Source organism: Ictalurus furcatus, chromosome 26 (assembly GCF_023375685.1).
Source record: "Ictalurus furcatus strain D&B chromosome 26, Billie_1.0, whole genome shotgun sequence".
NCBI lineage: Eukaryota > Metazoa > Chordata > Actinopteri > Siluriformes > Ictaluridae > Ictalurus > Ictalurus furcatus.
In genome coordinates, this window is record NC_071280.1 from 20,510,368 (window position 1) to 20,523,773 (window position 13,406).

The 13,406-nt window shown below is 43.8% G+C and overlaps 1 protein-coding gene across 1 annotated transcript in view; it reads left to right on the forward strand.

Moving 5' to 3' along the window:
- Positions 1-8: 8 nt before the first annotated feature.
- Positions 9-13,406, forward strand: part of LOC128601853 (uncharacterized) — a 28,968-nt gene continuing 15,570 nt past the window's right edge. Inside the window, exons 1-25 of the mRNA XM_053615249.1 lie at positions 9-206; positions 328-533; positions 623-723; positions 876-994; positions 1,109-1,234; positions 1,337-1,530; positions 1,650-1,744; positions 1,874-2,004; positions 4,702-4,826; positions 4,977-5,094; positions 5,180-5,392; positions 5,648-5,818; positions 5,965-6,102; positions 6,284-6,333; positions 6,560-6,692; positions 6,802-6,884; positions 7,556-7,682; positions 8,414-8,604; positions 8,807-8,897; positions 9,017-9,116; positions 9,207-9,379; positions 9,659-9,814; positions 10,473-10,606; positions 10,719-10,852; positions 12,351-12,445. Of these exons, the coding sequence (XP_053471224.1) occupies positions 328-533; positions 623-723; positions 876-994; positions 1,109-1,234; positions 1,337-1,530; positions 1,650-1,744; positions 1,874-2,004; positions 4,702-4,826; positions 4,977-5,094; positions 5,180-5,392; positions 5,648-5,818; positions 5,965-6,102; positions 6,284-6,333; positions 6,560-6,692; positions 6,802-6,884; positions 7,556-7,682; positions 8,414-8,604; positions 8,807-8,897; positions 9,017-9,116; positions 9,207-9,379; positions 9,659-9,814; positions 10,473-10,606; positions 10,719-10,852; positions 12,351-12,445 (3,204 nt within the window). The 5' untranslated portion in view covers positions 9-206. The remainder of the gene's footprint in view (positions 207-327; positions 534-622; positions 724-875; positions 995-1,108; positions 1,235-1,336; positions 1,531-1,649; positions 1,745-1,873; positions 2,005-4,701; positions 4,827-4,976; positions 5,095-5,179; positions 5,393-5,647; positions 5,819-5,964; positions 6,103-6,283; positions 6,334-6,559; positions 6,693-6,801; positions 6,885-7,555; positions 7,683-8,413; positions 8,605-8,806; positions 8,898-9,016; positions 9,117-9,206; positions 9,380-9,658; positions 9,815-10,472; positions 10,607-10,718; positions 10,853-12,350; positions 12,446-13,406) is intronic.

Consider the following 13,406-nt stretch of genomic DNA (forward strand, 5'->3'; position numbering starts at 1 on the left):
ATGTGTGATATGCCTGTTTTGTCCTGCAGGTTGCAGTGTTAGGCTTACTGTCCAGTGAGCAGAAGGCACAGTTCATCTTACAGCCGGATTCAGGAGTGTTGGGAAATGACTCTGTGTTTAGAGAGGTGTTTAGCAGTGTGATCACATCTTTAGATCTGAATCAACTTGGCGGCTTTTTCACAGCCTTCAATCAGACTGCAATACAAGTAAGGATCTCTGTAGTTTTGCACATTTCCTTTCGAAATAATACACATTGATTCTATGCATACTATTTGATGAAGTACAAGTGTGTCAAGACTGTTAATCCATGCTGCTGTGTGTTTGCAGATGAACTTGACCAGCATTCCTCCAATAATATCAGACACCATTCTGAACATGACGCTCTTGTATCTGGTGCCTCACTTCCAAAGTTTCAGCCCAGATGACTTTGCCCTGTGGTTCCAGACTTACCTTTCCTTCTTCCTTCCTGGGATTGGTCCAAACACCCTGTCCATCATCCCCATGAAGATCAGCTGTGACTCCTACAAAGAGATGTGAGCTCCCAGTTAACATGAATGCACAGACCTATTCTTTACTTTCTTTGATTTTTAACTTGTTTATTTCTATGTTGTTGTGTTTACAGAGTGAAAGGACTTGATAATGTGTATAGTGACCTCTCTGCAGCACAGTCCAACATTGTCTTCAATTACACACAAGACTATCTCAAGTACCAGTCCAGCCAAGGTGTGTGTGTGTGTGTGTTTCAAGTAGGACTGCTCTTGCTTGTGTATTTGTAATTTGGGCTAAGTCAGTAGTGACCCACATTCACTGGTTTGAGATCATCAATCTGAATTCACCACAGACTTTTTTCATTAGTGTCCTTTATTGCCTCACAGGCCTGAGCTGCTATGATAGCGGAAGCTTCTACATGTTCCTGAAAGAGTTGTTCCTCAGTTTTGGATTCCCTGACCTGAAGGATTTCCTGTCTCTGATCCCACCTGACCGACAGGAAGAGGTATTTCTGCTGACTGTGTCAGTGAATCGCACATTAATAGTGTAAGCGGCAGCCGATGAGCTGTCCACATCTCCTTCTGTAACGGATGTGTTGTCTCTCCTCTGTGTCCACTAGCTTTTGGACTCCATCTCTCCTGAAGAACTCAGCGAGTTTCTGAACAGGCCGAACACAGTCGTTAATGGTTCTGAGCTCTGCACACTCCTCAACAACTACAATAGAACCGATCAGTTCCTAGAGATGGTACACCTGTCTTCATTTCACCTACCCTTTTAGTCCATGTGGATTACTTGCCTTTATTATATCAATATTAGCTCCTAGAGTAATCTCTGTTTCTCTCTACAGGAGCCTGTTTTGTCCTCAGCTCTGGCCAGCCACACGTTGGAGTGTGTGTGGCCTCGAGCTCTCAGTGCCTCATCTCAGGCTGATGTAGAACAGTGGTTTAATGTCACCCTGGTTCACTACCTGCCCTACCTCAGTTCTCAGCTCATCAGCGCTGCCGAACTCAGTGGCGCCTCCTGTCTGTCATACAGGAAACTGTGAGTCTTTGCTGCATGTACCATTACACAGGGCTCTCAGCACAAACACTGCCCCCTCTCTGTTGGATAAAAAACTGAGAATCTGTAGTAAAATCACCTCTATATATGTTTGTGAGCAGGGTGTCTGTCCTGGGGGACAACTACAATTTTTCCGCGACTGATTTCACCCCGGCTGATGTGTACAGCTCTATGAAAGTGTATCTGAACAGCAGCGGTAAGAATAGCTACATAACTCTCCTTTCTCTGTCTCTCTTTGCTGAATAGTACTGCCCATTCATTTCCTATATTTGTGTGTGCTCAGTATGTGTGTCTCAACATAAATATCTGTATGCGTATCCTGCAGATGGCAGCCCCCGCTGCTATAACTCCTCAGATCCTCTTCTGAACTCCAGTGCCTGGTTTGTTGACAACATCGGATTCTTCATCACTTTCATCAACCTCGTTGATCTGCAAACATTCCTATCAGGAAGCATGGTAACGTACAAATACACACACACACACAAACAAACAAGCAAGCATACATAACGATGGTTACGTATGTAACCGCGGTTCTATGAATTTCGGATGACTGTCAGATGCGGTGCTTTCAGCACCTGGATTTCCATCATGTGTAGGTGCAGATCGTGTGTTTATATCAACAAAGTCACCTGTGACCTGGTCTGCAGCTGTGTTTTGAGTGCCTGGTAAGTACATTGCCCTCAGGCTCAATAGGTGAGGATGGGCCCACAATAACAGCTGTTGGGCCAGCCTCAAGGATTGTTTGGACCTGGTGCTCCACTGGTGGTTTACATGGTAGACCACAGATGTGTTGTCTGTTCTTATAAGGAGAGCCGCACTGCCTGTAGCTCCAACACATTTATGTGTTGTTCCCGCTGCCAAGGACTCCACTGGCCTCTGACTGCCCTGCATTGCCATACAGCTCCCCAGCCTGCCAGGGAGGCATCTGTGGTCACTACTTCTCTGCGAGAACGTATGGCCCCTAAGGGAACCCCCTGGGTAAAATATGCTTTTCTCCTCCATGGGCACAGGCACCTTAGGCAACTGGCAGTGACTCTGACCAGCTTGTACCTGTGTTGAGTGGGATGCAAGCTGATGTCGTTCAGCCAGATCTGGAGAGGCCGTAATGACAGAAGGCCCAAAGGGACCACCGATGAAGCTGCTGTGAGCATACCTAGCAGTCTCAGAAGTGCCTTGAGGACCAGAGCCCTGCCTCTTCTGAAGCGCCTGATGAGCTGGAGGATGTTGTTGACGCACAGTTGAGAGCGGGTAGCCCTCATCGACCGTGAGTCCAACTGGATGCCAATAAACACTATTCGCTGACTGGGCATCAGAGAGCTCTTTCCATAATTCACTGTAAGCTCTAGCTTGGTAACATGGGAGACCAGCAATGCTGATTCTCTGAGGGCATCTACCCTTGACTGGGAACAGATCAACCAGTCATCCAGGTATGGGAAAAATTCGCATCCCCCTGGCCTGTAATGGAGACAGTGCCGCTGCTACACACCTGGTGAAGACCCTTGGCACCAGTGAGATCTCGAACACACAAAACTGTTAAGCCCTTCCCTCGAAGGCGAAACGGAGGAATTGCCTGTGCTGGGGCGTGAGTGGAATGTGAAAACATGCATCTTTCAGGTTGATGGTTGTAAAAGAAATCGTTCTGCCTGATGCCTTGCAGCATGTCTACAGTACGTAGCATGTGGAACTTGAAAACCTTGAGGTGTGTGTTCAGAGGTCTTAAATCCAGTATGGGGCAAAATCCACCATCTATCTTTGTGAAAATAGAATAAGTGGAATAGAACCCACTGTTCTGTAAGTGCTGTCTAATTGTTCGATGGCACCCTTCCTCAGGAGAGCCCAGACCTCCTGGCGTAGGGCCAGAGCCTTGTTTGGGTCCTTCACTTCACGTCGAGGTTTGAATTGAATGTTGTAGCCCTGTGACAAGGTTGATACAACGCAGGGGTCTGAGGTAAGGACTTCCCAGCATCTCAGCTGCTGGTTGGTGAAGCACCCGACCACGGGAGTGGTACAGTCATTGTCTACCTCTTCGCCCCTTATAATTTCTGGAGGGGCAATGGCCAGAAGTCTGGCCTCACTGTGCCAAGTGAGGGGGCTGGGTGGGGGTTGGCTGATGAATCCTCTCTGGGCATTGTGCTCTCGGCTGGCTAATCAGCTATGGTATGTACTGAGCCGTATTTCTTGCCCTAGAGGGTCTCTGTCTAGCGGGGTGTTCATGACGCAGACTAGCAAACTGTTGTCTGGCCTGTAGGCTGCGCTCCAGGGCTTGCTGTGCAGCCAAGCCGAAAAGTTCCCCAGGAATAACAGGAAGAGAGCGGAGGGCTCTCCTGCAGGGTTCCAAAAGTGGAGACTGGGCCAGCCATATTTGGCGTCAGCAGAGGATTAATGAAGACATTAGCCTCCCCAACTTATGAGAGCTTGGAGACATGGCCTGTGTAGGATGTGGTTGAGTGCCCAACCTGTCCTCTAGCTGAGCCAGCCTGTCTGCCCATGCTGCTATGCTCATGGAGCTGCAATTCATGCATGCCATCTCAGTCAATCCCTCTCGTAAGTGGTCAACCTCCAGGCAAGAGCGACATCTCTCATGGCCATCTCTCAAGGCAAGAAACACCAAACTGATCACGAACTGTAAACTGCCACTTGCCGAATTAGAGCATGCCCACTCCTACATGCCGTTGACAGCTGAGTCACTTACCTCTTGCTGCGATAGCGCACTATCTGAAGTTAAATAATCACAAAAAAGTCTCACCACAGTCTTTGGAGGACGAAAGGTCATAGCTCCAACCCTACTTCGGGTTACAAGACTACCAGCGGTGCCTGCACTCCTGAAACCTGCTTACCAACATGAGAAGATAACAAGAGTTCACTTCCAGGGTGACCGTGCCTTTAGTGCTGGGGCAAAAAGCACATGTCTCCCAGGTCACAGGTGACTTTGTTGATACAAACACTCGACCTACACATACACGTGATGCACATCCAGGTGCTGAAAGCACTGCCTCTGGCGGTCAGTAGAAATGAAATAGAACTACAATCATCTATTTTAATCATTGAGACATTTACATGAATGATTATTTTTGGTCATATATCCGTTATCTACATAACACGATACACACCCTTAGTGATGTATTAATATGTGTGTTTTATTGTGTCCTTTAGATAAGTGTGTTCCTGGAGAACTCAGAAAATCTTCAGCTGTTCAACAACTCAGTAATTTCAGCTAGTGTCCTCGAGTACTATACAACAGCGTTATACATCCAGAATCCTGACTTCAGCCCACTCGGGTAACACTCTACGCTGAACTCTATACACTAACAACTACTTATTCTATTTATTCATCTAGCCTTGTAAATTCAACCCTCTCAGGTAACAGACCACATACAAGTATAAATATCTTTCTACGCATTTTAAAAAGGTTGTTTGTGTTCTTATAGTTTGCCAGCTGAGCTGCTGTGTCAAACTCCTTCCTCCGTGTTTGTTCATCTTGGAGATGCAGACGTCAAAACCATCCTGGCGAGCATCAACAACTTCTGCACAGAAATTAATCCAGAGGTGATCAGTCAATAAAACCCTGTCTGTTCAGCAATCAGTTATTCTGTAGAAGTGACAATTACCTATAATCCTCTTCTCCTTTCAGGTCACAGCGGTGCTGGTAGCAAAGTTCCCCAATGTATCTGCATCCACCATCCAATCTTTGGGCAGCCAATGTGTGGGCCTGACTGTGGGCCAGATAAGCTCCGCCCCCTCCGATGTGATAAACAGTGCTCTGTCTACACTCGGTGACATCAGTGGCTGGGATCAGGGCCAAATGAACGCTCTCATCCGGAGCATCATTAGTGCAGGCTTTAATGTGAGTGTACACTGCACTCTGTGTCAGGAATGTCGGTCTACGATACTGGAAGCGAGACCATGTCTATTTAGAGCAATTTCACAACATCCCCCTGTAAAGAACAAAACTGTATTACAATTCAAATATTTACCAACTACACTGTATAGACAAAAGTGCTGTCACTGAAATACTCCCTTATTGCATTCAGATCCAAAACAGCAGATTCATATTTTTTTCTTTTTTAAAAGTTGAGGATCTGATTGTTTTGCCTCACAGATCAGCAGTGCCTCCTCTCTGGTGTCCCTGGGAACACTCATCGGTGGCGTTCCCTCTACAACCATCTCCAACATCCCATCTTCTCAGCTTCTCTCCTTATCACAGAATCCAACATTCATCAATAACATTCTGTCAGCACCAGTTATTCTGCAACAGACATTTGTCCAGAAGGTATTCTCTCTCTTACACTTACACACAGTGACACACACACACATTACTCAGATGGAGATTTGATTAATTTAAAATCGATCCTTTGTTCAGAATGTAGTTTGTTTAATCTGGAAAAGTTGAAAGCCTGCTCCCACCCTTTCTTCCAGGTAATCTCTGTAGACCAAACCGAAGTGATACAGAATGTTCCGGATGCACTGGTGATGTATATTCCACTTGTTCTACTGACATCACTGAGCTCTGTTGACATTTCACTCATCAATAACAAGAGCTGGAGTCATGAACAGGTAATTGAACAGACCCACATCATCAGAGAAATGTAAATCACTTTGTTATAATGAAGAACTATGGTAACATGGCTTGACTGTAATGGCAGCACATACAGATGTCTGAATTCCTGTCTAGTTTGGATGTCAGGGTGTAAAACACATCCAAAAAATGTTAAATTCCGTGTTTGATCTTTACCAGGCTATGGTGTTGTTTGGTGCAGTGGCCAGTGCCAGTGATAATCCAGAAGAGTGAGTTAGAAAAACACAACAAAAATACTTCACATGCGCGCCCACACACACACACACACACACACACACACACAGCCTGAATAGCTTACATACCCAGGGTGAATAACCAATGGGTGATGAATCCAGATAATGCACAAGATTCTGCCAGAGTTCAAAAAGATGTTGTACTTTGGTTCAACAGTGTGTGTATGACTGTGTGTGACTGTGTGTATGTTTCTCCCCACAGTCTGTCAGCATCAGTACTGCAGGGATTCTCCTGCAGCTCAGTTCAGACTCTCCCACAGCAAAAAAACAAAGATCTAGTGAAAGCCTGTAGACCACGTGCAGGCAGAGACAAGGTCCTCCTGAAAGAGGCTCAGGTACATACACTTTGATATTCATTCACATTCCACACACAGTCTATAACAGAGGCAGCAAGTAGACCCAAACTTTTACTGCTACTCAATCACAGTGTGTTCTGTGTTTCAGCTGACCTGCATGTACAACTATGTGAAAGACGATCCATTTGTTGACTTTACCGACGTCCCCTCTGAGATGCTTCTGTACTACAGGTGTGTAATTTAGTTTAGTTAGTTACATTTATATAGCGCTTTACATACTATGGGGGAAATGTCAACCACCACCAGTGTGTAGCATCCACCTGGATGATGTGACGGCAGCCATAGTGCACCAGAACGCCCACCATTCACCAGCTCTTAGTGGGCAAGATATGGGGCCAATTAGGGGGCCATGATAGAATTTGTCCAGGACCCCTGGGTTATAACCCTATTCTTTTACTATAAGTGACCTGGGATTTTTAATGTCCACAGAGAGTCAAGACCTCTGTTTAACGTCTGATCAGAAGCACTGTGCTGTTTTTACACTACAGTATCCCTGTCACTATACTGGGGCATTAGGCCCCACACAGACCACAGGGTGAGCACGACCTGCTGGCCTCACTAATACCACTTCCAGCAGCAACTTTAGTTTACCCCAGGAGGTGTTACATCCAGGTACTGGTCAGGCTCAGTTCTGCTTAGCTTTAGTGGTAGACCAGGTGAGAACTGCAGGGAGATACGGCTCTGGCACATTCGTTCACGTACACAATGTACTGTATACAAAAAATAAGGCACACTTCCCCTGCATTCCCACTTGAAGGATTCAAGTATCTGAGATTAAGAATATGTGTCACATGTTATCTGTAATGTGTGTGTGTGTGTGTGTGTGTGTGTGTGTGTTGTAGCTATGAGAAGATACAGAAGGGGAACTGCCAGTCATATTTCAGTGCCCTGGGCAGAGCAGATTTCTCTGTTCTTTCCCCTGCCCTTGACAAAAAGACCATCCTGTTCAACGATGCAAAGGACTGCTTGGTAAAACATACACACCAACATGTTCATAGACCAGCACACTCATTATTAACACTTAAATATTATGGAAAACATGTCACCCAATCTTCCAATCAGTTTGTCTAATGAAATTCCAATGTAGAAATATACATTTTCGGCATTTAACAGATTCCCTTCTGCAGAGTGACTGAAATGTGTTGTGCTCTACCAAAAACATATACTCATGCTAATTCACTTTTTATACGAACAGGAAGTAAGAATACCATTGAATTAACCATGTTGGTAGTTAGTACAAAATTAAGAAAAGGAACAAGATGAGTAATTTTTTAAAGGAAGTTTTAATACCAGGGCTTGGTGAAGAGTTGGGTCTTGAGGTATTTCTGTGAAGTTGGCTATGATAAGTGCTTTCAGGTGCATGTCCATTTTAGATTTGTGTTTTAAATCTGATACAGTAGCTATGGGAAGTCAGGGGAGGGAACGCAGCAGTGGGGTGGTCTGGGAGAATCTGGAAAGGTTGCAAACAACTCTGGCAGTTGCATTCTGGATCAGTTGCAGCGGTCAGATTGGGCTTTGTTGGGATTTGTGGAAAGAAAAGGCCTCAAGATCAAGATAATTCAACATAGCAAACATGTTCAGGTTCAAACACAAGACAATCAGAGATCTTGGCTCTAAACATGGGAATCCTCACAAGAACCACTGTTCTTACAGTTTCTGTATTTTATTGTGACTCTCCTTCATGGTTTGTGACTTTGTAGGGTATATCTGGCGTGAGTCTGACCAGGGATCAGGTGGAGGTTCTAGGGAATATGGCCTGCACACTGGACTCCTCCTACATCCAAAATTCTGACCCTCTCATTTTGGAGAAACTCAAGAACTGTGGAGATCTATCCGATTCTCAGATTACCGCTGTACAGTCACGGCTCCTCAATGGGAACACCGCGTACGGGTAAGACAGAGATTCATGCAGATTATTGCATACCTTTAATTCGGTAGAGTTGTAGAATTGTTTTTATCTGTCTTCACTGCAATAAAATTTTTACTAAAATGTTAGACTTGGTGTTAAAATGGCATATCCCAAATGAAATGATTTGTGTTTATAGTTGTGTTAGTTATGAATAAGATCTCATAGGCATTGTTTTTGTAATCAGTAATCCCTCCACATGGAATGAGCAGACCGTGGAGCAACTTGGCATCCTGGCTGTCTATTTCAAATCAGACCTCTGCAACACACTTAACTTTGTATGTAAACCTGTACGGTTTTAATTTGTGTTTGTGATTGATTTACCGACCAAATGGTAGACTTTTTGGACTAATTTAATGTCGTCTCTGTGTGTGTGTGTGTGTGTGCATTGTTGAAGAATGTGAAGAGGAAGTTCCTTTCAGTCCTGAGGGAGCAGAAGATCCCTATGTGGAAGATAAGGACATTCTTTATAGAATGCAACTCAGAAAGCGCTACAGGTAACAGTACTTTACAGTGTATAACACTGAGATACAGGGATAGGTTTTTAGATTCTGTCCTTCAGTGATCAACTTTGTTCTGTCTAACAGTGAGCGACATCACAGCGGCAACAATTGCAGATGCGTCATTTCCTTTCGGCTTTAACTCCACGCAGTTCGATCTGTATCTGGACGTCGCTGTCCTGCAGGACAACCTGGCAGCCATCACTGAGAAAGTGGTGGACACCAGCCTCCAGACTGTCATTCTGAACAAGTTAAATCAGGTCAGCAGTACTGAACACTGGACTCTTTAGCACTGCAGGAAAGAGGAGGTTGTTTGTGCATTTCAGTGATACAATTCTGACATTACTGACAGTGTCGGTTTAAATATGATACTTGCATGGTGTATGTTTTCAAAATGAACCCCTGTCAAACAGGGTTTGTTTTTGGGTTGTGAGTTTAAAGTCTGTCTTTGTGTGTATGGTGGATTTACCCACACAGCATTTTGGACAGTGAGTGTTAGGTGGTATATACTGAATTGTTGATTTTGTGTGCAAATGTAGATTTACACATCGGGCCTTGATGATGGTGTGCTGCAGCTACTGGGTTCCACTTCTCGTGTGGCCAGTATTGATGACATTAGCAACTGGAACATTACCATAATTGACACGCTGTCCTCTTTGATGGACTCAAAGGATGGACAGTGGGAACCAGAAAAGGTAATGGAGGTGTGTGTGTGTGTGTGTGTGTGTGTGTGTGTGGGTTTGAGAGCTAAGAAGTACTTTGGCATTGATTATTACTGTGGGTACTGTAATGTCTGACTACCAACTTGCGAATTAAGACTATCTTCTCATCTCCTCTTGGAGAGACAGGGAGAGAGAAATTAAGAGCATCTGTGATTCTTCAGAGAGAGCGAGAGAGAGAGATAGAGATGGGGAGAGAGAAAGAGCATCTGTTCTTAAGTGAAAGGGAGAAAGAGCGTCTGCAATCCTTCAAAGAAAGGGAGAAACAGAGAGAGCATTTGTGATCACTCAGAGAGAGGGAGCGAGAGGGCCTCTGCGATCCTTCAGAGAGAGAGAGAGAGAGTCAGAGAGTGTGGGAAAAATTGTAGCATGAAGGGAAGTGTTTACATTTTGTACAGTAAGTTTGAAACACTGTGATGCAGAAAACATCATCACTATATGAGAAAATAGAGAGGAAATGTATACAAAGGTATTTAGGATGAAGCTGGAGCTTCAGGTCTGGTCCTTATCTAAAACTTAAACAATTTCATAACTCTTTTAAACCACTAATACATAAAAATCCTACTAATTGAACATTGTTAATGCTCAGACACTGATGTGATTGCTACAAGAATAATGTTTGTGTATTTTCTAGAGTAAAGCAGTGATTATGAGGTATCTGAGCATGGATAATCGCTCTATGGGAAGTGCTGAAATAAGTGTAGTTGGTTCCAACATCTGTACTTTAGACATCAGTGTACTGGAAAATATCTCTGCTGAGAGCCTAAAGTAAGCACACACATGTCTATACATACACAAACATGGATAAACAAAATACAGAGATTTGTGAATAATTTGAGTACAGCACTGCTCGTGTAGTTTACATTTTTTCTCTATGCAGGGCGCTCCTGTCTCCAGATCTGTCCTCATGTTCCATTGAACAGAAGTCTGCTTTGTACATCATCGCCAACTCTTCATTCAGCAATCAACGCAGCAATGCCATAACATATTACCAACTCATGAGTCCTTACCTGGGTAAAACACATTCCCACATATGTAAACAGCATTTTTAAATATGATATACTCTCATCAGCCAATTCGATATAAACACCTATATCTGCTCATTCATGCAGTCATCCAATCATCTATTGGAATTATCATTGGAACAGGCACAGTGCATAAAATCATTCACATATAAATCAAGATGTTAAGTCATTATCATTGACCATGACATGGTTTTTGATGCAAGACAGGCTGGTTGGGCTATTTCAGAAACTGCTGATTTTCTGGGATTTACTGTACAACTGTCCCTAGCGTGTACACTGTATGGTGCAACAGACATAGAGCATTTCCTGAGCATCAATTCTGTTTCCAGACTGGTTTAAGCTGATAGTAAGGGTATGCTAACTCAAATAACAACCCTTTACAACTGCCTTTACTAGCATCTCAGAATGCACAACACATCGAACCTTGAAGTGGATGGAGTACAAGGGCAGAAGACATTAGGTTCTGTCAACCGAGACCTGTAATCTGAGGCTACTGTTGGTGCAGACACATTAAAACTGGAAATTTAAATATGAAAAGATCAAGTGATGTGTTTTTCTGGAAAAGATTTTAAACAAAGTACCATTGTTCTGAAGATGACAGAAAAGAGCCAAGTTGCATTAAAGGTTAACTCAGTCACCATGCAGGTGGAACATTCAATTACCATGGAATGCCTAGCATGATTAGCACCTCTATGAAAAATATGAGGGAACTGCAAAGTATCTCACTGTTTGCCCATTGAGTGGCACAAAGGCCAGATGTAATGAACAGACAAGGCCAAACGCCAAATGTCACAGAAGATGGTGGTGGAATGAAATACTCTACTGGCTAAGGATATGGAAAAGGAGTTGCCAATCTACCTCCTATCATAGCCTTTCCCCTGCTAGAAGGGTTTAATTTTTACTGATTCAAAATGGCCTGGACTTCCAAATTCAAAACCCCACTTCTCTGTTATTTTGTGGTCATGTTCAGCTCAGGTCATGTACATCTCAGGGTTAGGGTTAGGGGATAGCTAGTGGTCCTACTCCCTCCTTTTCCTTAGTGTTGAGATAAATAACCATAGATGGACATTGAATTAGGAAAATAGTGTGCAAGGACCTGTCACAGACAACATTGGATAACTACTGAGAGGTGTTTTAGGGGACAGTTCTGAGGGGAATAACTAACATCATGCAGAAGAAAAATACCAAGGATGGAAACTGAAAGGTTACAAAAGGCTTTGGCTAAGAACAACATTAACAAAATTCATATTTGAAGGCTGAAAAAAGTCCAATGATACTCCATCTGTATTTGGGCAAACTTTAAATACAAATATAAAATATAATTCATAGGTATAAATAATCAGCAAAAAAAGATAAAAAAGATAAAACAACGTTCAGCTTACAGGTTTGCTACGAATTTTTGAAGCTTTTATTATGTGTGTGTGTGTGTTATTTGTAGAGGTATCTTACCATAAATTAAATTTAGTTGTTAATGTGTGTATGTTTAGGTGGAGCTCCTTTGGAGGACATACAAGCCCTTTCGACTCATTGCATCAGCATGGACATCACCATATTCACTAGTCTGAACCCTGCTGTACTTAAGGTATGAAATACATTTACATTTATTAATTTAGCATTTTAGGGGTTAGTTAAGTGCTCATGGAAAAGGTGGGTCTTTAGCTGTTTTTTCAAAATAGTGACAGATTCTGCAGTTCAGATTGAGGTTGGAAGCTCATTCCACCACTGAGGAACAGTTAGTTTGAAGTTTCTGGAAAGGGACCTTGAGCCACGCTGAGTAGGTACTACTAAGCATCTGTCGTTAACCGATAGCAGATTGCATGAGGGAACGTAAGCCTCAAGGAGAGAGTTGAGGTAGGGGGCGCTGTTCCAGACAAGGTCTTGTAGGTGAGTATCAAGGCCTTAAATTTGATATGGGCAGCTACAGGAAGCCAGTGGAGGAGATAAAGAGGGGTGTGACATGGGTTCTTTTTGGGCTGGTTGAAGAAGAGGTGTGCTGCTGCATTCTGAATCATTTGAAGGAGTTTGATGGAGCTGGCTGTGAGGCCCAAGAGTAGTGCGATACAGTATTCCAGTTTTGAGATGACAAGAGCCTGGACTAGTATCTGTGTAGTCCGTTCTGTGACATAGGGTCTGATTTTCTTAATGTTGTATAAGATGAACCTACAGGACTGTGCAGTTGTTGATATGTGGTCTGTAAAGGTCAAGCTGTCATCAAAAGTCACCCGAAGGTTCCTGACTGTCCTGGGTGGCTTGAGTGCGGTCAAGCCGAGCTGTACAGTGAGGTTGTGATTGATTGAGGGGCAGGCTGGGATGACGAGAAGTTCAGTTTTTGCCAAGTTAAGCATATGGTGGTGTTCCCTCATCCAGTTTGAGAGGTCAAACAGGCAAGCAGAGATTCATGCAGAGACTGATGGATCATCAGGCTGGAATGACAAATAGTGCTGGGTGTAGTAATAGTACATAGTAGCAATGATATGAGAAACCATGAGACTCAATCACAGGCCCCAGAGATGTAGTATAAATGGAAACGAGCAGTGGACCCA